General features: G+C 42.0%; 1 protein-coding gene across 6 annotated transcripts in view; it reads left to right on the top strand.

The window, feature by feature from the left end:
* LOC143474746 (uncharacterized) overlaps positions 1-17,803 on the top strand; it is a 30,790-nt gene extending 12,987 nt beyond the window's left edge. For 2 of the 6 annotated variants that reach the window (XM_076972314.1, XM_076972317.1), the window contains exons 3-23: positions 191-469; positions 1,066-1,485; positions 1,583-2,014; positions 2,656-3,087; positions 5,860-6,291; positions 6,416-6,685; positions 6,773-7,024; positions 10,725-10,970; positions 11,202-11,459; positions 11,798-12,097; positions 12,321-12,590; positions 12,715-12,789; positions 12,881-12,939; positions 13,037-13,158; positions 13,319-13,383; positions 13,713-13,924; positions 14,429-14,679; positions 14,773-14,889; positions 15,667-15,820; positions 16,141-16,188; positions 16,330-17,803. In XM_076972314.1, the coding sequence (XP_076828429.1) occupies positions 191-469; positions 1,066-1,485; positions 1,583-2,014; positions 2,656-3,087; positions 5,860-6,291; positions 6,416-6,685; positions 6,773-7,024; positions 10,725-10,970; positions 11,202-11,459; positions 11,798-12,097; positions 12,321-12,590; positions 12,715-12,789; positions 12,881-12,939; positions 13,037-13,158; positions 13,319-13,383; positions 13,713-13,924; positions 14,429-14,679; positions 14,773-14,889; positions 15,667-15,820; positions 16,141-16,188; positions 16,330-16,628 (4,993 nt within the window). In that variant the 3' untranslated portion in view covers positions 16,629-17,803. Of the gene's footprint in view, positions 1-190; positions 470-1,065; positions 1,486-1,582; positions 2,015-2,655; positions 3,088-5,859; positions 6,292-6,415; positions 6,686-6,772; positions 7,025-10,724; positions 10,971-11,201; positions 11,460-11,797; positions 12,098-12,320; positions 12,591-12,714; positions 12,790-12,880; positions 12,940-13,036; positions 13,159-13,318; positions 13,384-13,712; positions 13,942-14,428; positions 14,680-14,772; positions 14,890-15,666; positions 15,821-16,140; positions 16,189-16,329 lie in introns of those variants that run through there. The other 4 variants (XM_076972318.1, XR_013120849.1, XM_076972315.1 and 1 more) reach the window with 4 other exon arrangements.
* Positions 17,804-24,636: the final 6,833 nt, after the last annotated feature.

Genomic DNA, 24,636 nt, shown 5'->3' with positions numbered 1-24,636 from the left:
AGAGTTCATTAAAATCTACCAAGTACTATACATGAGGTACAGTATAACATCAGTAATCATATTTTCAAAAGTTTTGTTGCATTATGTTCAAGGCTCTTGACAGTATGAGGCTTCACTTAATGTTATGATATCTTACATGTCCCCTACACAAAATGTTTGTATGAACTGTCAGATTTGATTTATTTCATAGGCTGTCTTCCTCTTCAATGCAGTCCCAAATATGGAGAGTGGCACTTCAAGAATCAGAGACTGATTTTGAGAGCTTGCTGAGATTGTTTGGATTTGAGATGCATCTTTCTGAACAAGACCAAAGAGACATGAATATGTTTCACAGTGCAAGTAATATAGTGTTAAATGGGAGAAGACAAAACAAAGTCAAATTATGCTTGCATTTGGATACGAAGAAAAATGTAGCAAACTCCCTGCTGAAAAACATTTATGGAAGTTTGCACAACATTGCAGAGATCAGGTATGGTGATGGACATTCTGTCACACACATCTCCAACACTCCAAGCGCAGTGCAATCTTCTCTTTTTGTACTCACTTCCTTGTTTTCGGTTTTCCACGTGTATTTGTTTTGGGGGTCACCAGGCAAAGGCAGGATACATAACGGGCAGGTCGCCAGTCTATTTCAAGTGTTCAAATATTTCTTTTAATTTGATGATTATAACTGACAACTAATGAAAACCCCAAACTCAGAGAATTAGAACACTACTTAAGACCACTTAAAAAGCATTCTGAAAAGTATGAACATGTACAGTGCTAACTACTTAGTTGTGGGTCCTTTTGCCTGAGTTACTGCAGCAGTGCAGTGTGGCGTGGAGTCCATCAGTCTGTGGCCCTGCTCAGGTGTTATGAGAACCCTGGATGCTCTGATAGTGGCCTTCAGCTCCTCTGCATTGTTGGGTCTGGTGTATTGCATCTTCCTCTTCATAATACCCCATAGAATTACTGATATGTAATAAACCATTTACTGGCTTCAGGTAATAACTTGTAGGCCTACACAACAGTGACTGAAATGAATACTCTACTAAGTAGAGTTTTATTGATTTCATTACACTCTAGGATCATCACACCTGATTATCCAAGAAGATCCTCGGATGCGTGGAACTCTGCAGTGGACTCGTTTCACCTAGATCTCTTCTTGCAAGGAGCACTATATGAAATGGAAACAAGGCAAATGTGTGTTCAACAACTGCTGTCAATTAACAAGCATTTATGCTCACGTTCTCCTTCTGAGCAAAGCAGTTTCATAAGCACACTTTACCTGCATGCTAAACAGATGGGGATTTTGGAGAAGTTGAAGCCAGTATTCCAAGCATGGCCCACTTATTGGGTTCTGGACCTCTCACAAAGAAATACGTTTTACCTTGTCGAATTACTAAAATTGCAAGGAGTAAAGCAAAGAGTCGAACTTTTGTTGTCACAAGAAGAGTATGAACTTAAGATTTTTCTACAGTGTCTACCTTATGTAGCTCAAGTGAGGTAAGATATAAGCTGAATGACAGAATGGCTGAAACTACATTGTTGTCCTGTGCTTGCATAAAATAATTTCTTTAACATTTCTGCCTTTTTATAACAGGTTCAATGACTATATTTACATTCAGGAAGATGACACAAAAGCAGCTATCAAGCTCCTTGTAGATCTTTTCATTTGTGCATCAGAAAGTGGAGATGATAAATCCCTGAAAATGCTGTCTACGGTTTGCTGCTACTCAACCTTTCCCTTTGCTGTTGACATGGGGGAGATTCAGAGTGACTTCTTGTTGGACCTGTATTCATATGTGAGGGAGTACGAGTCTCAAACAGGGAAAAGTGTCCTACCTGCACTGATGCCCATTTACCAGACTGCCCCTGCTGTGTGGGTACTAGACCTCTCTAAAGGAGTGACATCTTTGCTGCATCTGACCATGCAACTCCAAGCAGTGAAGAAACCAGTAGAACTGTTGGGCACTTCAAACAAAACAGACCTGGCTCATTTTCTGCAGTGTCTGCCATGTGTGGTCCAACTCAGGTGATCCTTCTACATATCATCATTGTTATTACCCTTTTGCTATTTGTTGTTTTTTATTATTTTTTAAAGCATCAAAACATGGACAGTAAAGTAATTATTAATTTTGGTGAATTTTTGGATAATTGTTTTCATTAAGTATGACATAGTAAGTTAAATGCAGTCTCTTAAAAGACCCATAGTCACTTTATACAGGGTCAAAACATACAAGCAATAAATAAATAATATACCAAACATTAGGTACATAAAGAAGAAAAATGCAGAGTAAAGCGTGAAGTTGTCATTGCATTTTGAAATATGTTCTGTGTGAAGAGTCAGGTATGCAGTCTAATCAGAATGAGGGTAATCTATACAAATCTCTGTGTGATGACCCTGGCTGCAGTTTTAATTAAGTTGTGCTGTGTTGAGGATGCTAGCAGGGAGGTGAGTGAAAAGAGTTTCACAAAATCAAAATTGAAGTGTGAACACATGCACTATATCAGTATAATAAGAGATATAATATTGGGTTTAGCTGCAAGCAATGAAGTATAATAGCAATTTTTTTAACCACTTAAGAAGGTTCAGCAAGCAAACCATCTATATCAAGAACATAAATTAAGATTTAAATTTAAACAAATGTCTGCTTTTATTATTTCCCTAATCAGATTAGAAGAGCTGTTGGACAGATATGGTTCCTGCAGACAAGATGCTGCTAATGTCGTCTTGGACCTGTTCCGTTGTGCGGTGGAGGAAGGAGAGGCCACGTTGAGGATGCTCTGCTCAGTGTGCTCCTATCCCACCTTCCCCTTTGCTGATGATGCAGGCGAGAGTCAGAGTGCCTTCTTGTTAGATTTGCACTCCAAAGTGAAGGCGTACGAGTTTCAAACAGGAAAAAGTGTCCTACCTGCACTGATGCCCATTTACCAGACTGCCCCTGCTGTGTGGGTACTAGACCTCTCTAAAGGAGTGATGTCTTTGCTACATCTGACCATGCAACTCCAAGCAGTGAAGAAGCCAGTAGAGCTAAGAGGCTGGTCTTATGACACAACTTCCCTGAAATGCTTTCTTCAGTGTCTGCCATTTGTTTCACAACTAAGGTTAAGACATATATAATTAAATAGATGTTATATTTATCTTTATAAAAAAAAGTTATATTTGATAATATAGTAAATATGTTTACCACTCTTTTCATGCTACCTAATCTATAATTACAAAGGACGTTTCAGCATTCAGCATTTGGTTTTTATTTAATTATATACTTACGTATACAGTCTTGACTGAAATTGTTGGCACCCCTGAAGTATTTATCCCAGTAATTTATTGCAATTACACATGCTTTGTTATACACGGTATATTGTATGTGTATTGGAACAACACATAAAAAAACAGAAAAAAAGCCAAGCCAAACATTATATAATTTCATGCAAAACTGCAAAAATGGGCTGGACAAAATTTCTGGCACCCTCAACTTAATATTTGGTTGCACACCCTTTAGTAAAAAATAACTGAAATAAATCACTTCCTATAACCATCATCAAGCTTCTTGCACCTCTCAACTGGAATCCAGACCACTCCTTCTTCTGCAAACTGCTCCAGGTCTCTCATCTTTGAAGGGTTCCTTCTCCCAACAGCAATTTTAGGATCTCTCCACAGGTGTTCAATGGGATTTAGATTCAGACTCATTGCTGGCCAGTTGAGAACTCTCCAGTGCTTTGTTTCCGTACATTTTGGGATGCTTTTTGAAGTATGTTTGGGGTCATTATCCTGCTTGAAGACCCATGACCTAGGACACAAGCCCAGCTTTCTGACACTGGGCACTACACTGTGACCCAAAATCTTTTAGCAATCTTGAGATTTCATGATGCCTTGGAATAGGGCTGAACGATTAATTGCATTTGCGATAATCTCGCGATATTTTAAAATGCGATTCTCTAATCGCACAGGCTGCGATTTAAACTGGTCACGTGACTTGGGGGAGCGAGCCGAGGACGAACGGAGCAAACCCGAGCAGGAGGCAGGGAGGTGCAGAAGTGAAGTTAACACAGCGCACTTTAACTTGTTGCACAATGGCTTCAGGCTCGACAGAAGCTGACACAACTGAAAGTCTAATACAAAAGAGGGGCAGCACATCAGTTGTGTGAAATTACTTTGGCTTTTAAAAAGATGCTGCTCAACGTCAGGTACCCTGCAAAACGTGTCTTGCTACTGTTGCTATGACGTGAGGTAACACTACAAACCTTCTTCAGCATAAAAAAAACACCACAAAGCCTCGTATGATATTTGTAAGGCTAAAATGCCAACGACCAGTGCTGCGTCTTCAAATACGCAAGTGTTTCTCTGCGCTTATACAGCTTTAGTATGCGGTGAGCAGCGAAATACCGTAAAATCACGCATATAGGCGCAATAAGATTTAAAGCACGGATGAATCGCAAAAGCGCGGATAGCTTGACCGCGGTCCAGCAGACAGGGTTCACTGACCGAACTGTTTGAAAGTGTAACTCCTTATGGATATAATTCGAAGGGGCATGCTGAAATAACTCGGGCAGTAACGGAGTTTATAGTGAAAGACATGATGTCCGTTAATATAGTGAAAAAGCCCAGCTTCATGGCTTTGTTAAACACACTGGATATGCGCTACCAAATGCCCTCACGCACATATTTTAGCCAAGTTGCTATACCTGCAGGGTTGGCAACTCTCACGCATTGAGCGTCTTAAGCCTGGTTTATACTTTCGCGAGCGACCGTAGCGCGCGACTCCGCCCACCTCGCGCGACCCTGCGCGAGCGGTGTAGGTGTTTATACTTTCGCGAGCGTCACTGCAGTGTAAATATGGCTTTGCAGTGTTGTCCGAAACGATACGTTCCTCTTGTAATTCCAGGACGAAACATGAGAGAACGTGAAGACGTTAAGATTGGGCATTTTGAAAATAAACAACCATTAAATAATGTGATAAAAAAGCGAATTATTTCGATTCATTTCGAGTATATGTATAAATATTTAACTTAATTAAGTTTATCGTGCTGGGAAATATTGAAATGGACCTTGAAAGTGCCGTACAAGTGCTTTAATTCCACCTTGTGAAGGTGTATGAACCGGGCAAACATGACTTTGTCCATCGCGCTGAAACGCGGCGCGCGCGAAGTTACAAAATTCGAGAGGTGCACGACCTCGCGAACGGACAGCGCGCGAGGCCCTCGCGCACGGGCGGAGCCACAGGGATTACGTCATTTTCGCTGCGCGGACCCTCGCGTCAAGTATAAACCAGGCTTTAGACTAAAAAGTTACTAGTTCGCTCTGGTTCCAACCACAGGCGATCGATCGATCACGATATAAATTAAATTTAGTCCATTCCCCCCCCCCAACAACAAATTACGTTCGCCACCCACTCCAGGTTCAAGTCTCACTCCAAGCGATCTTGAAAAGTTGGCAACCCTGTATCTGAGCTGTATAAAAAATGCCGAAACAGTTTCCTGAAAACAGTGGGAAAATATCGCGATTTTAAATCGCAATCGCAATTTATAGATAAAAAATTGCAATTAGATTATTTTCCAAAGTCGTTCAGCCCTACCTTGGAAACCCGTGCCAGATGCAGCAAAACAAACTTTTTCTTTCTGTTTTGTAGATGTTGTTCCAATACACACAAAGGAAATAAACATGTGTATAACTAAGCAAAGAAAGACAAGCAAAGAAAGCAAGTAGTGAGGTCATTTTGCTTAGTTCATCAGCTTAGTATTTCATTAAATAGTTTGTTTGCTTTAAATGGCTTGCACTTTGCTCTGCCACAGATTTTTCATGTGATGTGAAAAGCTTTATATAAATAATTGTAAATAATATTGTAAACTTATCTAGAATGTTTTCTGTTGGTGCAGATTTAATTACCTGAGCCTCATCCTGGAAAATAACATAAGAGGTGCAGTGAAACTCCTAGTTGAACTTTTCATTTTGGCATCAGAAGATGGAGGTGAAATCCTGAAGTCATTGTTGCTGGTGTGCTGCTACACGACCTTTCCATTTGCTGATGGTACAGGGGAGATTCAGAGTGGCTTCTTGTTGGACCTGTATTCATATGTGAGGGAGTACGAGTCTCAAACAGGAAAAAGTGTCCTACCTGCACTGATGCCCATTTACCAGACTGCCCCTGCTGTGTGGGTACTAGACCTCTCTAAAGGAGTGACGTCTTTGCTGCATCTGACCATGCAACTCCAATCCGTGAAGAGACCAGTGGAGCTCAGAGGCTGGTCAATTGACGAGAGTGAACTGAAGAACATTGTGGAATGTGCACCTCATATGTCGCAGCTCACGTAAGAAAACAAAACAACTTTTGCCCAATTATATATTCATTAAAATAAACACGACAGTGTACTGATGTTATAGGTTTCTTTTCTTTACGGATTTACAAACTCTCTTTGTTTTTGGCCCATCTAGTTGCAGTGAGCGTTTTTTCCAGACTTTATGTGAGGTCCTTTCTGCTGTCCAGAACTGGAACCCCGAGAAGGTTGCAGGGCTTCTAAAACCATTGAACTTCTCTGTAACATTAAAGCAAATGTTACCCAGGCGCATTTGCAAAACAGTGGGAAGGGTGCTCAGCCGGACAAGTCCAGAAAAAAGCCTCTCCGTCTGTCTAATTCCAGAAAGTGTCTCATGCCAAGGAATTAATGTTCTATTTTCAGAGTTGAATAGGTTTCAGAAGTTAAGGTGCGGTTTATGGTTTTTGTTGTTGTTTTCTTGAATTTGCAGTTGAAGTGTGACAATCTTACCTACTTGTTTGTGTTATGTATATAGGTTGAATGAATATGCAGCATTGAAAGTTTCAAAGATGGTAAGACTGATGAGTCAAAGATCAGTTACTATTGAAGATCTTTCTCTGGAGCCCAATGATCCATGTTCAAAGGAAAGGAGGATATGTAATCTGATTGGCAGTTTGGCATCAATTTTGCGAGTTTGGACTGTCAGATGCTTGGATCTTTCTGAAATCCATGTGGAGGGCCAATTCCTTATCTCACTGATGTGCTTGGATAGACCCTTCTCTGTTAGGTCAGTCTGCAAAGTTTGAATACTGAAGATGAGTCAAAATTGCAACATCTCAACTATAAAACAATATCAATAGATTGCTTGAATTGTAGTTTTGGGTAAACTGAGTTATATGTCTTTGATTACCAGATTTGTATAATAACGAAGTAGAACTACTTCACTACTGTACTTAAGTACTAAAATGCTGTATCTGTACTTTACTGGAGTATTATTTTTTTCTCCTACTTCCACTTTTACTTCACTACATATTTTCCATCAGTTTAATACTTTTACTCTGATACATTTTTTACGTGCTGTATAGTTGGCGCTGTCACCGGGTCAAGCGATCAGACTGTCTCATGAGAAAACTGCACATACTCCGGTCGCGTCTCGTTTACTCTGCTGCTGCCTTCACTAAACACTTGAGCTTCGTAATCTAGGTTCACTTGACACGTCGTGACTGCCGCAAGGGTCCGCACAGCAAAAATGACGCAATCACGGTGGCTACCCCCATGCGCATTGGCCACGCGTGCGGTCGTGTTGCAAGGTTGTGCACCTCTCAATTTTTGTGCGTGCGAAGTTACAAGGTGGAATTCATGCACTTGTACGGCACTTTGAAGGTCCATTTTCAGTATTTTCCATCACCTTCAGCTTAATTTACATATTTATACAAATACACATATACTCGAAATTATTCCAAATAATTCACTTTTTATCTCATTAAAAGAGATGGTACCATGTTTGGTAACAGTAGAAGAGCAGCATAAGTGCTGCATAATAAGCTTTTTTAAATGTACATATATTGGCTCCTTCCACACCTTCAACATCGAGTGATCGTGGCGGTGAGGGTGAGGAAGAAGACCACCCCACATCAATGTAAGTTATAAATATAACGCACAGAAGACACTCCTGCTTGAGTTGTCAGTAAGTGCTAGTTAGGTTAGATATCTTAGCTAACTAACCTAATTATGTTCATGACGTGCTGCAGTATTCACTTAACATTAGCTGGCAATCATAAAGGCGACGTCACGCTGAGTTGTGTTTTTAGAAACAGTAAGCCGTGTCTCTTTTCATGCTGACTAATCATGCATGTAGTAGTGTAGTGTTTTTTTAGGGTAAGGGCATTTATTGGGGGTAACCACAGTGTAATAGGCTCACCCTCACCCTAAGCCTAGTTTTTAAAGTTGCTACTTGTGTGACGGGCAGGGTGAGCAACTAAAAAGGAAGCGATCACGCCAAGTCTCAGGGAAAAAGGATGGTTTAATTGAAAGTGTGCAAACCAAAAACCCGTGCAATAGAACCAAAATAAGGATATAATGACCAGCGGTCAACTGGTACAAAGACAAGACATATATAGGCCCTCAGGTGAGACGGATCATGGGCTCCGCCCACCTGAGGGACGCACACAACGTAACAAAACAACAACAGCCGCTGTGGACGGAGGCGACCGGTAGGGGGCCGCCTCGCCGTGACAGACCCCCCCACCAAGCCGCACTCCCCTCCACTGGGTGTGTGGCACAGCGGCTGCACACAAAACATGAAGGGGCAGGAAGGCAGGGACACACCTCCTGCAGTCCGGGAGCTGAAACACAAAACTTACAACATTACTCAGCTCACCTCCCTGGGCGGGACCCTGGACCGACTGGGCCGTTAATAACACAAAACCACGCCCCGGTCGGTCGCAGGGCCCTCACGCCCTAACCAGCCTTCAGCCGGTGAGCCCCACAGGTGTGAGGACGAGGAGCTACGGCTCCTTTCTCGTCCCTCGTGTATGTGTGTGTGTGCAAGCTACCTCTCCAAGGCGTGGCTACTTCACCTCCTGGACCTACCTCCTCCCAGAGCTGACCCCTGCCTTCTGCTAGGGGTGACCCCAGCCTCCTGGGGAGCCAACCCCTCCCGGGGCCCCTCATCGCAAGGTGGACTCCTCCACCCAACCCAGGAGCGCCAGAGACCGAGGCCCAGAGCACCCCCGATGCGGGCTGGGGAGCAGCCCCAAGGGCCCCCTGGTCACCCCGGGCAGGAGGGAGGATCTCCATCTTCAGCAGGAGCGTTTCAGACCGGAGCCCCATGGTCCCCAAACATCCGGGGGCCCCAGCCCTCTAGGGAGGGGCTCTTTATGACCGGGCTCCGGTCACCCCACAACACAAGGGGCTCCTGCCAGGTGGAGATCCCCAGAAGGTCCAGGAACACCGCCAAGGAGAAGCACCTGCACAGAAAACACAACCTCACACACAAACACAAAACACAAACGCGCCCTACCCTACCCTACTCCCTCGGGAGCGACGCCCTCCGTCCCACACCCGTGGCATGGGACCACAGCCGGTCCCCCCCCCCCAAACACACATTTAAGGGGAGGAGCATGCGTGGAATTACATGTAAACAGTTGACAACACGCTAGGACAAAACACACATGCTAATACTAGACAAACAAAAACGGTGTACACACAAACAGACGGGACCCACACATGCGCACTCTACATATACAGTACACACACAGTGACGCGCCGCTCATGATCGCAGTCGCTCCCCACATGAAACACAAGACAAAATGGGGAGCGAGGCGACGGTGAGGAGCGGCATGCGCGTCACACATAAAACATTTAACAATAAACACAACGAGCACGCATACTGATCCTCACGTCCGTTAACCAGTACACACATTTTAACCCACACAAAACAAGAAGAGTCTTCCCAGGGAAGACGCCCTGGTCCTCGCCGTGCCACAAACAAGAACGCACGGTGGAACTCTTCAAAACAAACAGACAACAGACACGAAGAGTTTTCCCAGGGCAGACAACCCTGGTCCTTGCCGTGCCACAAACACAACACAAAAGCACGGCGGAACTCTTCACAAAACACCACGCAGACAAACACTTACTATGAGACATGACCACGAACGAAGGAGAAAGAAAAAGAGACTGGCGGCTTCCGAAAGGTGGCTGGTCATTCTGTGACGGGCAGGGTGAGCAACTAAAAAGGAAGTGATCATGTCAAGTCTCAGGGAAAAGGGATGGTTTAATTGAAAGTGTGCAAACCAAAAACCCGTGCAATAGATCCAAAATAAGGATATAAGGACCAGCGGTCAACTGGTACAAAGACAAGACATATATAGGCAAACCAACGACCCTCAGGTGAGACAGATCATGGGCTCCGCCCACCTGAGGGATGCACACGATGTAACAAAACAACAACAGCCGCTGTGGACGGAGGCGACCGGTAGGGGGCCGCCTCACCGTGACAACTTGTTTGTACATACAGACCACTTGTGTTTGTGGTCTTTGAAAAAAACAATTGATAATTAAACTTTGACAGCTTTCTTTAATTTATTCAAAATACAATACTTTTTACTTTCAGTACTTGAGCAATACATTTTAGAATAAACTACTTGCAATACTTAAGTACAAAAAATGCTGAATACTTCTGAACTTCTACTTAAGTAAAGTTTTTAAAGAACACTTCAACTTCTACTCAAGTCAATTTTTTGATAGAGTACTTGTACTTTTACTCAATTATTGGTCTCTAATACTTTATACAACACTGTTGATTACTATCTTTACTTAGAGTATGGCAATTGTCTTACTGTTATAATTGGGTATCTATTAATACTATGCAACAATAATTGAACTTTTCTTTGTGTCTTGTGCATTTATACTTATTCAATTGATCTGTTATTAAGATTTTTTTTTTGCTTATTTATTGTATGTGCTTTCTTGTTGTCTGGCAGAATGTCTGATGAAACTATGAAGCAGCTGGTTGAGATTGTTTCTGAAGCCCAGGATGACAACCTTACTCGGTCCTTTTTGGAGAAGGTTGGTGGAGACTTGAGCTCCTCCAGCTTGCCTTGGAACAAACTACAATATCTCCTCCAGACGTCCAATATACCTTTGACACTTGATTCTCGGAAGAATAGATTTGCCACCATAAACATGCAGGATCTTCTAGAATTGTTGCACAGGATTCATCTCAGTGAGTAAGTAAGAAAATGAATGAGTGAGGTTCAAACATGACACACATATGACATATTTAGTAACAGAAACTAAACAGATGGAAGGTGCTGCCTCAAGACCTATTCAAAAGACTGGTGTAGTTAACTGGCCCTGCTGTGTAGGAGTGTTTGGATTTGATCACCTAAGAGAACTACTATTGTATGCAATAGATTAAATGCTATGCAATGCATGTAATGAATCTCCTATCTATGCAGAACCAACTCCCAGTTTGTGAAGAATGCTCTAAAGGAGATATATGCAAGTCGTGCTGGCCACTTGGTGACAAGTTTATTGAAAACATCGGGCAACTGGATTCATCTGAGTGACCAAGAGCTGGACAGATATGACTGCAGTGCTCTGCGCTTTGCCCTCCATTACAGTGATGACGTCAGGCTCGACCTCTCAGGTGCAACCATCCCAAAGGAAGAAACCAAAAGTATCCTCCTACTCATGCCCAGAGTGTCTCACCTCAGGTTGTTCTTTCATCTGTATTTGTATCAAAATATGCTTTTTTTCTATTTTATTGCCTACATATTTCTAGAATAAAATAACACCATTACCTTTTGAATATTCTTATATAAACAAACATTTGAAAGGTTGTTTCTAATGGCTCTCAGTTAAATGCAAACATTTCTAAACGTATTCGCAATCCTCAGAGTCTCAGTCAGATTACTGTTTTACTGAATTGAGCTGTTTGATCTCATTTAAACACCTCTAGTGAATGCAGTATCCCTTGGCTTTAAATACACTTATGTATTATAGTCAATGGTCACTGCAATAAATGTCACAACTGCGTACTATTCTTCTGTAGAGTCGACAGGCATTTGCTGGTGGAGCTTCTTCATGTCTGTTCTGTTTCACGGGAGAAGAGGGTTGCCACGAGTCTCATGATGGCATTGCAAAAGAAGCTTGATTTCTCCCAGCCCTCCGCGGTCGGCCTGCTTGAACAAGGCAGCAGGGAACCGATGGTTCTCAGCATTAAGGATTGTCAGTCCATTTCATCTGCCATTCAGTTATCAGACTGTGACACAGACTTGATTATGCTTGATTGTCAGGCTGAAGACTGTGCACTAGAGCAACTGTTTCCTGCTCTAAGTCACATGCGTCTCAGGTAAGATCATCTTTGTAAAGGTAATAGTGCCACATAGTAGCCAGGACAACAGAAGAATCAGTTTAATGCTAATAAATTATTCCACATTTTTATTTTACCTCTTAGTAGAAATGCCCTAATGGTACATGAATTGTGCACCTTCAAAATTCAATATTGGAAATTTTGGAAAACTGACGGGAGAATCTGTCATGACATAGGAATGTGGTTTGTGTTCCTTTCCCAGACTTGACAAACCCCATCTCCTACAGCTCATCTTGCTGACTCGGTGTGTTGAGAAAGCAGATTCTTGGAACAGAACCAAAGCTCTCTCCAGAGCCCTTGGAAAAGAAATAGACCTCAGTCATACTTCTCTGGACTGTCATTCCTGTGAGTCACTGGGATTGGTCCTGGAGCACTCTGAGGATCTCACGCATCTCAACCTCAGTCACTGCCAGCTCACTGATGGCTGCCTTGAATTGTTGCTCCCACACCTCCACAAAGTGCTGCTCCTCGAGTAAGTGTGATCCAGCAGACACAGGACAACATGTCTGCAAGCAAAACTATTAGTGGACAATTATGGACTGTTACGTATGTATTTTAGACCATTCCTTAATCATGTGATTTTATTTTTAAACCAGTCTAAGTAACAATGACATCACTGATCATGGGGCACAGCGTCTACAGACAGTTCTAACTAGCACACAGACTGTACGGTGAGTAACATTCGACTTTTTGTGTTGTTGAATGGTGGTTGCTGTGATAGTAACAGAACGGACTGATTGATGTTGCTTACTTTCTCCACAGCATTTTCAATAACTTCATCACAGACATGAGGCTGTTCATTAAGAACTTGCACTATCAAGGTAGGACATTCAGAAATACCATTACCATTCATTTAACTAATTAATATGAGCACATACCAGAACTTTACAAATTTTTGGTTTGCTCTTCACTCCTTAGAAACTCTCCATAACACACCCACATGTGTGCAGGCAGAGGAAGAAAATATTTCAAAGTCTTTGGTCACAAAAGATCCTGAGTGTGTGTTTGTGGCAAAAGCACCATTTGAGATCTTGACTAAGGTATAGAATATTAAAATGCTAACCCTTTACCATTTAACATTTTGAAATATATTGCATATTCAAATATTTGTTTGAATGTTATTTAACCTAATTGCATTAGAAGTTTTATTGTTGCTTTTGTCTTGAATGTGCAATGTTTATAAACTATTACTATCCACAGAGAATAACTACAGTGGCCATGTTTGACCCTGATATATATATTCATGATGACCACATAATGTACAGGTAATACATTATAATACTTCAGCTTCGGCACCTTAATTGGGCCACAAGGTACATGTAATTCTAGAGTTTTGTTACTCAAGACTGGTTTCAGTGTCAAAGCCTGTTTGGAGACCACACATTTGTCTCAGGCACATGTCAGTATCACACCCTATTGGTTGATCAAAGGCTTGGTCTAGACCTGGCCTAGCCTAAGGCTGTCTTCAACACAATGTATTTTGCCTGGGACAGTTATGTATATAATTCATGTGAAAACCTCTGGAGTCTTACCTTTGCTTAGAAAAGTATCAGATCGTAATTTAGGATCATTTATATGCTTTTTTTTATTACAGATTTCAGTGTGAAATTGGTGGTGACTTCCAGTGCAGATCAACACAGCTGATATTTGGCATGAAGGGTAGCGGATTTGTTGAATACAAAGTGATCAACTGGGACATTCACTGTTTTTCCAAACACAGCTATAAACCTGCTGGACCACTTTATGAAATAAAAACCCTTAAGGGAGAAATTTACCAACTTTATCTCCCACACTGTGAAACAGAAGGTAAAACCAAGAACCAGGTAAGGGGGGGGGGCATACCCTAAAGTAGGGTTGAACCCAGCATCCAGTGTGGAAAACCAGAGCAAACAGGGTGAATTACAACCTTACATGAAATGGAAAAAGCCAGAGAGCTTGAAAAATCAATCAAAATACCATACACTAGCACTTGCTGTACCTTGGTAACTGTGGTTAGAATCAACATTGGTAGTCCATTGGGTATTAACTATAGCAACTTATTTTTCTATCTCGATATAACATATTTCAAGACATGAATGATTTAATAGTGTCAACAAATTTTCAGGCTTTTGATACATTTCAGAGTCCTCCGAACCACAGCAGCAATAAAGTCTTTTTTTCAGTTGAAACAGGACTGATTTCTGTCAGTAAATTCTGACATTTCTTCTGTCGAACTTGATTCTCTGGTGAAAAAATACACGAATAAATGTATTGATAGGAAAATGATAGGAAGTAAGAAAGTGTTAATTGCATCCCTTTCTCTTATAACAGCCGACAGTTTGGGAGACATTTCTGTGGCTCATATGCATGACGGCAGCATGCAGATCCTGGCCCCAGTGAACCTGACATGCACTCATGTGGGTGTACACATTAATGGTCTCTCTTCTTATGGGACAGTACATAGGAAAGGATCTATGACTCGTTCTGTCCGAGGACAAGTTCTGCTTTTCCTTGAGCAGATCAATAAAAAAGAAAAGAGACTCTGGGTGTTTCTGCTATCCAGAACTGTTTCACATCGTGAGGTACTTCAGTATCAGTATTTAATATCAGCATTCAGATATATGTGTTCCTGTCTATGTATCTTTAGCATTACTTCACTTTTTCTATCTTCATAGATAAAAAGACAGCAACAAGGATATACACCCATCAAAACCAGTTCTGACTGCATTTTAACCCAAAAGGGGAAGTACTGCTTGACTTCTAATCTCAAGCATTGTAAGGTTCAGCCCAAGGTGTGGTGACACAGCAGATTAATATTAATATTCAAATGTTTGAACTGAATAGGGCAGAAATGTATAAATTATTAAATCAAATGCTGTTTTTGCTCTTTTGGAAATCTTGCAGTCTAATATGAATCCTTCCTTTATGACCCCTTTGGATTGCAAGCATTTTTGCGTGACTTTTCCTATATAAATAAAGAATAATTTATAATAATTTATAATTTAATTACAATTTAAATTGTAAATTGGTTCCACACAAAAAAACTAAGCTAGTTTCTCCATGTCACGTTACGGTCCCCGACCCCTCCCTTTTGGGCGTGTGTTTACGTTGTCTGCGTCTACTCGTCTGCGTCTGTGGATCTCCGTGGGTGCGGGTGCGTCTTGTGCTAATTCGTCTCACCTGTGGCTCGTCTTATCACGTGGAGTTTATGTGGTTTGTCTACTTAATGTGCGTTTGTGCAGTGTCCTGTGCTCGTCGTTGTTTGAGTCATTCACGTTTCTGTATGTTTAGAGGTTATACGTGCGTTGTCTGTGATATTTGTGTGAAATAAACGTTCGTGCTAAAGGAAGTAGGACTCCGTGCCTCGTCCTTGCCTGTGCACCCAACGTCACACTCCAGTACTGTACAATATGATATGATGTAATTTAGAAGTATGCAGTGTAACAATGACAGGTAACAATAACAGTGATGCATGCTAATATTTGCCCCCCTTCCCCCAATATCTAATATTTGATGTATGACCTACAGGAGCATAAATAAATGTTTTCCTTCTGTTAACCGTTTTCTAGACATACACTTTCCAGGCTGCTGGTGATGCAGACCACCACGCAGCCTTTGAGCTGTTCATTGGTAATGAAGTGTCTGAACTCCAAGTGAAGCTTCAAGAGAAAGGGAAGCAATTAAGAACCAGGTGGAATCGCAGAGTGATTCTCAATGTTAATGGTAACAAGCACTTGAATTGATATTTATTAAATGTTGGCTTCTGTCCAGTTAGGAAGGGTAACAATTGAATAGATAAATGTGATTTATATATATACATTTATATATATACATTTATATATATATGAGAATTTCAGCCAATGTTTCAGACATACTTTGCAAATCCACCATGATGTCTTCATATTAAATATATTCGCTATTATCTTATTCCAGTAACATGACCATTAGTATGACATTTACAGTAGGTTAACGTTACATTTCAAGTGTCTATGAAAGCTAATGAAACACTACTTGAAATTTTCATCTGACCTCTGACACTTTAGATAATCATGCAAATAAAATCAAAACTGAGGAGGGAGCAAAAATGGAAGGTAAGATTCCACCAGGTAACTGACACAAATTGACAGCCTCTTGTGTAAAATACCGGTAATTACAATAATAAAAAATTAGGTACTTTAGAAATGAATGACCATGCAGTTACCTTTTCCTAATTCTAATCTTCTGTTTCCTAGAAAATGTTCTCTTAACAGAAAAAGACTGGAAGACATCTTTGTGCAATTTGCTGGAGGACCTCTCTAAAAAACAGTTGAAGAAGCTCAGGCATTTAATGACGAACACTACAAACCTTGTGCATATACCCAGAGGTAAACTGGAAAAAAAGAATAAGCTAGACCTTATAGATATAATGATAGAGGCCTGGGGCTTCCAAGGATCTGTCTATGCCGTTAAGGACTTCATGAAGCGGTTGCCACGCAATGATGATGCTGTGAACTGTATGTTAAACCCATACTTGAAACAGTTTGGGTTGTGACTTTTTGATAAGTATATGAATTATCAGTGTGGGTGTGTTCAGAATTTGACTTTCAGGAGGAATTCATGTCTCAGGTATATATCTAATGTAAATTAGAATGAAAAAATATATATATTTTGTATGCAGAATTTCCATTTTTGTCTTTGAATTTTGTCATTTGTTTTATGTATCACTATCCATCTGTTATAGGCATACTTGAAGCACATTAAGTAAATTGACCTATCAATCATGTATGATCTAATGCAGGAGTGGCCAACCTGCGGCTCGCAAGCTCTTTGCCTGGTTTCATGCGGCTCCCCAGCGCCCGCGCTCGCACCTGCACTAATGGTCTGTGTCGTGGCCCGGTTACCTCATCAACTCTGAGGGCGACACACTGCTACATCTTCGTGGTGCGCGGTTTGTTTACAAGCCTAGCGAGCCGCTAACACTTTTAAAACCGGCGTAGTGGAAAACGTGAGATTAGTGGCATGAAGTGACACTGCTTTGAGTCTCGTTGGTGAGACGCTTCTGTCACACGTTTTGTAATAAACCACATACGAGGTGCAGCAAAGGCACCGCACACGACTGAGGGAGGCTTCAACACTACTGCCGCTGTTTGTTCTCTTCTTCCTAAAGGTGAGCGCAGGTCAGTGGCGTTATAACGAGTGTTGATAACGCAGTTTATACACTTTTTACTTAGAAAACAACAGTTGCATACATAACAGAGCTCGTAGTGTGCTCCAAACGTGACAAAGTCCTGAAGCATATCACGTCTTATGTTTATATCGAAGTTTGTGTTTGTTTTTCCTTAATACTTAATTTGTGTCCATTTTACATCCCCCCCACTAATAATTTACACTCGCCACCACCGTCAACAATTTACAAGATCAAATCTCACCAAGTGATCTTGGCAACCCTGGTGATGGTCAAGTGTGCCCATGTATGATGTGGCTCTTTGCCGTAACACAGTAAAAAAAGTGCCTCTTGGTCTCTGACGGGTTGGCCACCCCTGATCTAATGCCTCATTGCACAAGATATATTGATGGTCTTATAGACCACTTTATGTAAATATATACATACAAAACATGACCCAGTATAACCAAAATATAACCCATTTTATAAAATCATGCATTTCTTTTTCCATTACTGATTGTGTTATAATTATACCAAGCAAATAAACTCAGTTGTACATGTCACTTTTTTTCCATGCACTGTGTGTTACCTTAGGTATTTCTTTCTAGAGAAAGTTTGTGTGTCTCGTGCTTTTACACATCCATCCACCCATTATCCGAACCGCTGAATCCTGCTAGCCGGAGTCACGGGGGGGCTGGAGCCAATCCCAGCATCTCCGGGCGAAGGCAGGGTACACCAAGGGCAGGACAGAATTTGTTAATGAAAGAAAGTCTCCAACTCACACGCATTCAAATAGCAGCATAAAAAGTAAAAGTGGCAGAATTATAACTGAATTCTGTAAAGTTTAGAAGGAGAAGAGTAACACTTAAGATAAATTATTTTAACTGAGATTTGATGGGAGACCTCTGGTCTAACTCAGCATGGACATGTTCAGTGGTTCCCATGGAGTGAAGTTCCAATTGCACTGTAATGCCCCTAAATTGCACTGTAATTGCACTGTAATGCCCCTAAAATTGAATAAAGCAAAAGGGTCAACACAGCTGCTCATTCTGCCTGTTGTACAAGCTACATCTGTCCGTAATGGTGAAACCACCCCTGTGGTGTGTTTTACAGATTTCATTGTCAGAATCTCTAGATTGTGGGAGAAATAAATCAGTCATGTAATGATCAGTTTGATTTTGTTCGGTCTCCATTGAGAACTGTTGGGCAGAGGAAGTCCATTTATGTAGTGACCTTTGAGAGACTTAAAGATGTGGCCCTTTCCAAAGAGGTCCCTCATCCAATATGAGAATGGTGCTGAGAGATCATGGTGTAGAACCAATCCATGATCTGCCCTGGGAAGGGGGCTCCAAGGTATGCTGGAGAAATACCACCTCCTCAGGTAAAGGTACATGAGGAAGCTTACTTGTGGAGTATGGATGAGCTCCATGAGTTTGCATGCAAATGCAAAGACATCTAAATCTAGATACAAAGGAGCGGAGCAAGAGGAAGTGTCGGGCTGTGTGGTTGCCAGTGCTAAGGAACACTAAGTCATATCTAAGTCATATCTCTTAATTGTTCTTAAGAAAAAGGGGTGATGTCCTCAGCACTCAGACATTTCAGTCATGTTAGTGTTATGTGTTTTCCTCTAGAAATCATTCACAAAATTGCAGTATGAGTGGAAAGACTATCTTGAGTGCTCAGGGAAGTGAGTTGTCCCCTGATGTTTTGTGTCAAGCAATTCCGCAGTATAGTGTAGACCAGGGGCGATTTTAGGATCTGGTCTTTAGGGGTGCCCAGCCCCCAGTGCTCACAGAGGCACATTTTTTCTCACCAATTGAGGCGAACTAGTACATTTATAAATTTTGGAGCTTAGTTTTGCTTTGAGTTGTGTTTTCCCCTACAACATTCAATCTTGACTTCATTTCAATTTTCAGATTTATTGCCTTAAAATGACTTAATTTTACTTGTTAAGATTTTTTTTTTTGCAGTGAAGAAACATACCTTCTCACCCCAGCTCAGGTGCTGGCTGCCTCGCAGATCCAGAAATGTAGAATGTGAACAGCTAGCTTACGACCAGAACAAAATGCCAAGCTGTAGACAATTCTAGCAGCAAGCAGTCGCGTGAATGTGCCAACCAATCAGAAGAGATATAGTTGATAAGTGGACTGGTCACAAGCCTCGTTTTGAAGCAGGGTTGCCAGATTGGCCAGTCGAACCAAAGTATTGCGCAGGTGCAGAGCAAGTTTATTGCATAATATTATATTTTAAAAATGTGTTGAGCCAGGGGGTGCTGAGCAACCTCACGGTGGCGCTCTAGCACCACTAAAAATACCCTAGCCTCGCCCCTGATTAACACCATCATCATTAACACCACTAAAAATACCCTAGCCTCGCCCCTGGTTAACACCATCATCATTAACACCACTACAAATACCCTAGCCTCGCCCCTGATTAACACCATCATCATTAACACCACTACAAATACCCTAGCCTCGCCCCTGGTTAACACCATCATCATTAACACCACTACAAATACCCTAGCCTCGCCCCTGGTTAACACCATCATCATTAACACCACTACAAATACCCTAGCCTCGCCCCTGGTTAACACCATCATCATTAACACCACTACAAATACCCTAGCCTCGCCCCTGGTTAACACCATCATCATTAACACCACTACAAATACCCTAGCCCCGCCCCTGATTAACACCATCGTCATTAACACCACTACAAATACCCTAGCCCCGCCCCTGATTAACACCATCGTCATTAACACCACTACAAATACCCTAGCCTCGCCCCTGATTAACACCATCGTCATTAACACCACTACAAATACCCTAGCCTCGCCCCTGGTTAACACCATCGTCATTAACACCACTACAAATACCCTAGCCCCGCCCCTGATTAACACCATCGTCATTAACACCACTACAAATACCCTAGCCTCGCCCCTGGTTAACACCATCGTCATTAACACCACTACAAATACCCTAGCCTCGCCCCTGGTTAACACCATCGTCATTAACACGACTACAAATACCCTAGCCTCGCCCCTGATTAACACCATCGTCATTAACACCACTACAAATACCCTAGCCCCGCCCCTGGTTAACACCATCGTCATTAACACCACTACAAATACCCTAGCCTCGCCCCTGGTTAACACCATCGTCATTAACACCACTACAAATACCCTAGCCTCGCCCCTGATTAACACCATCATCATTAACACCACTACAAATACCCTAGCCCCACCCCTGATTAACACCATCATCATTAACACCACTACAAATACCCTAGCCTCGCCCCTGGTTAACACCATCATCATTAACACCACTACAAATACCCTAGCCTCGCCCCTGATTAACACCATCATCATTAACACCACTACAAATACCCTAGCCTCGCCCCTGGTTAACACCATCGTCATTAACACCACTACAAATACCCTAGCCTCGCCCCTGGTTAACACCATCGTCATTAACACCACTACAAATACCCTAGCCTCGCCCTGGTGTAGACACATGTAAGGTCATTCCCGGTCATGGTCATATTTTGGGCTTGTCCAGTAATGGAAGTCAAGGCCAGTATTAATAGAATATTCTTTGACTGAATTTTTGACTCCTTGTGACCCAACTTTCACTGGTGTCAAAAGAACACACAGCATTGTATTTACTTATGTAGCTGATGTTCTGTTGTGCCATTTGTAAGATGTAGCTTTCAGAGAGATAGCTTTTTTAGGTTAATCGTTTTCCATTGCAATTATGAACCATAATGAACTTAGTTATTACACATTCAAGGTAAGGTTAAGATGCCCAGGGTTGCCAACTTTTGAAGATTGCTTGGAGTGAGATTTGAACCTGGATGAGGTGGCGAGTTTAAATTGCTGACGGGGCGGGGGGTGGCAAACGTAAGTTGTCGACAGGGGGTGGCGAACATAAAATAGACACAAATTAAGTGTTATAGGGCAATCTATCGCTCACCGGTGGTTGGCGCCAAAGCAAACTAGTAAATGAACTAGTTTTTTTTTTCGGTGTGAGATAGTGTGTGGCATGAGAGCAGTAAAATGCGTGTGTCTCACGCTCAATGTGTGAGAGTTGGCAACCCTGCCAACTGTCTTGTAGATCAGTTACTTTTGATCAGTGTGTTTGGTGCCCTGTCAAAGCCCTGATGTTCTTTACAGCCAAACGTGTAAACAGATAAAAAGATGCAACAAACTGAAAAGGTTAAGGACGTGATTGTATTGTTAATGCACTACTACTTTAGCTAGTTGTTCTTAAAATATTTGGATTTATAGTTACCAGGTTCTGTACCTTGTAGGGGTGAGAATTAATGTTACGGAACAGCTCCGGACTCTTCCCTGTGGGCGTGCCGTTACGTCGTCTGCGTGTCGTTATGTCCATGTATGTACTTCCGTGGGTGTAGGTTGTTTGTGAGCGTGTTCGTTTGTTACACCTGTGCCTTGTCTCGAGGTCACGTGGGTCTGTGTAACTCACCTATTTATTGTGCGTTCGCGCGGTGTCTAGTGCTCGTCTTTGTCTATAGTTCATGCCTGTGCAAGCATCGCGTCTGCGTGCTTGCTCCACTTGTGCTGGACTGTACGTGTTTGTGTCTATTAAACGTTCATTGTTCATTCCAAGACGCTCGTCGTGTCTCTTGCTTCCTCCGGCACGCCAGCGTCACAATTAAGATGCTAAAGTGTTGCATAGTTACAACGTGCAAGTTGTACAGTAAGATAACTTTGTATACATTTATGTAAAAACATTTTTACCTATTAGCAGTTTTTCAAAAGACAAAACTACTTAAAATAAGGTTAAAAATATCAGAGCCATTTTGACTAATCAATATGCCACTTATATGCCATTATAATTCAAATATTATGTTTGTGTCAATTTCACATTATTTCAACCTTTCACAATTCAAATCTCAAACATATGGTTCTGTAGATGAGGAGACTTCTTGCAAGAGATCTTGCACAGTCTCATATGGCAGCCAAGGAGGTGCAAGCTTTCAGCAGCAACCACCCATACCTGACACACGCCTCATTTACATAACACTGGAGGCAAGTTCAGCTCTTCTCCCCCCTGCTGATTCCTCAGGCAGTGGACACTTTTGCAAATGAATGGATGTTAATTGGAGCCACCAGAGGTGTCAGTTTGGACCAAGGTTCTTTGGACCCTCTTTAGGGACTTCAGGGGGGTGGTTGAAATTTCAGGGACTTCTAGTGTTAAGTTAATGAATCTAAAAATAAGCAAATTGTGTTGTTTTACATCAGCATTTACTCAAATTGAGAAATTTTAATGTGTGTACATAAATATTTAAAAATTAAGTTCATATTGAAGTTTGTGCTAGTTAAATAACCAGCCAGCCAATATACAGCTATTCCAAGTACAAGTTTTGATATCTTAACATGGTGGTTAAGCCAGCCTACTAGCATTTTTGGAGTCGATAACTAACATAACTAGCATGACCTAGCTTCTGTCAGTAGCAAACAACTAGTAAATTGTAGGTAACTATCTAGCTTGCTAGCTAAGAACGATTGCACAAATGATTTTCCTAGCTAGCAATTTTGGTTTAATACAATTGTTATTAACAAGTTAAAGAGATAAGACATGATGTGACAAAGGTACTTGGTGTCTTGAATTGGTGTATTCATCTGTTGCTGTGACTTTTCATTATATCTACAGGGTTGCCAACTCTCACGCATTGAGCGTGAGACACACGCATTTGACTGTCTTCACACACTCACACGCCATACATCCGATTTCTCACGCCAAAAAAAAAATCCAGTTTATTTACCTCTGATCCACATCTATGATTCAATGAGTTGGCATCAACTACTGGCGATCAATCAATCACGATATAATACTAAATTTTTGTCCATTTTACACCCTGCCCGGTAACAATTTACATTCACAACAACCCCCCCCCCCCCCTCAACTTACGTTCGCCAACACCCCCCCCCCCCCCTCCACCAATTTACACTTGCCACCCCTCCAGGTTCAAATCTCACTCCAAGTGATCTTGAAAAGTTGGCAACCCTGTATATAACATATCCCAAACCTTTTTGTTTGTTTGTTTGTTTTTACATCTTTCCATCAGATTATACAATTTATGCAAAATTTTAAGATTACAAACATTATACCAAAATGTAGCTACTGATCAAACGTTTTTCTCTTAATAGCATTAGTAAATTAGTAAAGTGCAGAATTTATGCTGTGCTTAGGCAGGCATTACTGATACTAACAGATATCTTATCTGTATAATCTTGTGTCTGTAAATGGTATGACTTTTTTATTTTTTTTATTTTATTTTTTTTATTAAATGGCCCACCTCCACCCCCCCCCCCCCATCTTTGGAGGACAACTTTGTTTTTATGTACAGTTCAAATGACAATTATAACAATTATAACAATATGCAAAGTGATAATTATTGGGGTTAGGTGGACCAAGAAAAGAGGGGGAGAGAAAGAATAAAAAGGGAAAAGACAGAAGGGCAGGGGGAAAAAATAAATAAATAAATAATAATAATAATAATTATATATAAAGAAAAAGAAAAAAAAAAAAAAAAAACCCCAACCAGCTCGAATGACCACAGCAAAGTAAAGCAGAAAGTGTACCAAAGACATTTAGCACAAATGATGTGATGTATGTGTGAGTGTGTGTTTATGTGTAACCTAGTTGTGCAACATAGGATAAATGTACGGAATGTACTTACCAGCAAGGGTAGAAAGCTGCGACAACATTCCCCCAGAGGCCAGAGGTAGGCAGAGAAAGACCCGGGAATCCCACCCGCCCTCGGCCCCCCCAGGAGCTGTGGAGCCCCAGGGCAGCACTTCCCAGCGACCCTCGCATGCCCGCCCCCACAGCCAAGGAGTGCAGGTCCAGGGGAACCAGAGGAAACAGAGCCTCCCCCGATATATACACACATACCCATATATTCCCCCCAACATGTACTCATTCACCTACCTGTATAAAAAGATAGGACAAAGACACACATACCTCCAAACCAACACACCCTCCGCGGCGGGGGCAAATGGCTGGACCAGCAAGGATCGGTAGTAGTTTCCAGGACGCCACCAGCCCGGCCCCGCGCCTGCGACCCACCCCCGCCCCGGCAGGGAGCAGGAAACGGGTGAAGGAAGGCCTTCCCACCCCTCCACCCCCAGTGCTGTGTTGTGTGTAGGTGTTGGTGTATGTGTATGTGTGGTAGTGTGTGATACTATGGTGCTGTTAAAATTGAGGGGACAGGTGTTGGGACCAACGTGGACAAGCCCAGGCCCACTGGCCAGTGTTCGTCCACACCGTCCCCTCAAAGGCCCTCAATGTCTAAGGTGCAGTAAAAACTGAGGGACAGACAGTGGTGAGGAGACGGGTGAACCATGGCAGCAGGCCCACCTCGTCAACCT

This window comes from Brachyhypopomus gauderio, chromosome 14 (genome assembly GCF_052324685.1).
Source record: "Brachyhypopomus gauderio isolate BG-103 chromosome 14, BGAUD_0.2, whole genome shotgun sequence".
NCBI classification, from domain to species: domain Eukaryota; kingdom Metazoa; phylum Chordata; class Actinopteri; order Gymnotiformes; family Hypopomidae; genus Brachyhypopomus; species Brachyhypopomus gauderio.
Note: the sequence above shows the minus strand (reverse complement) of the source record. Positions and strands in the feature narration are given on the sequence as shown.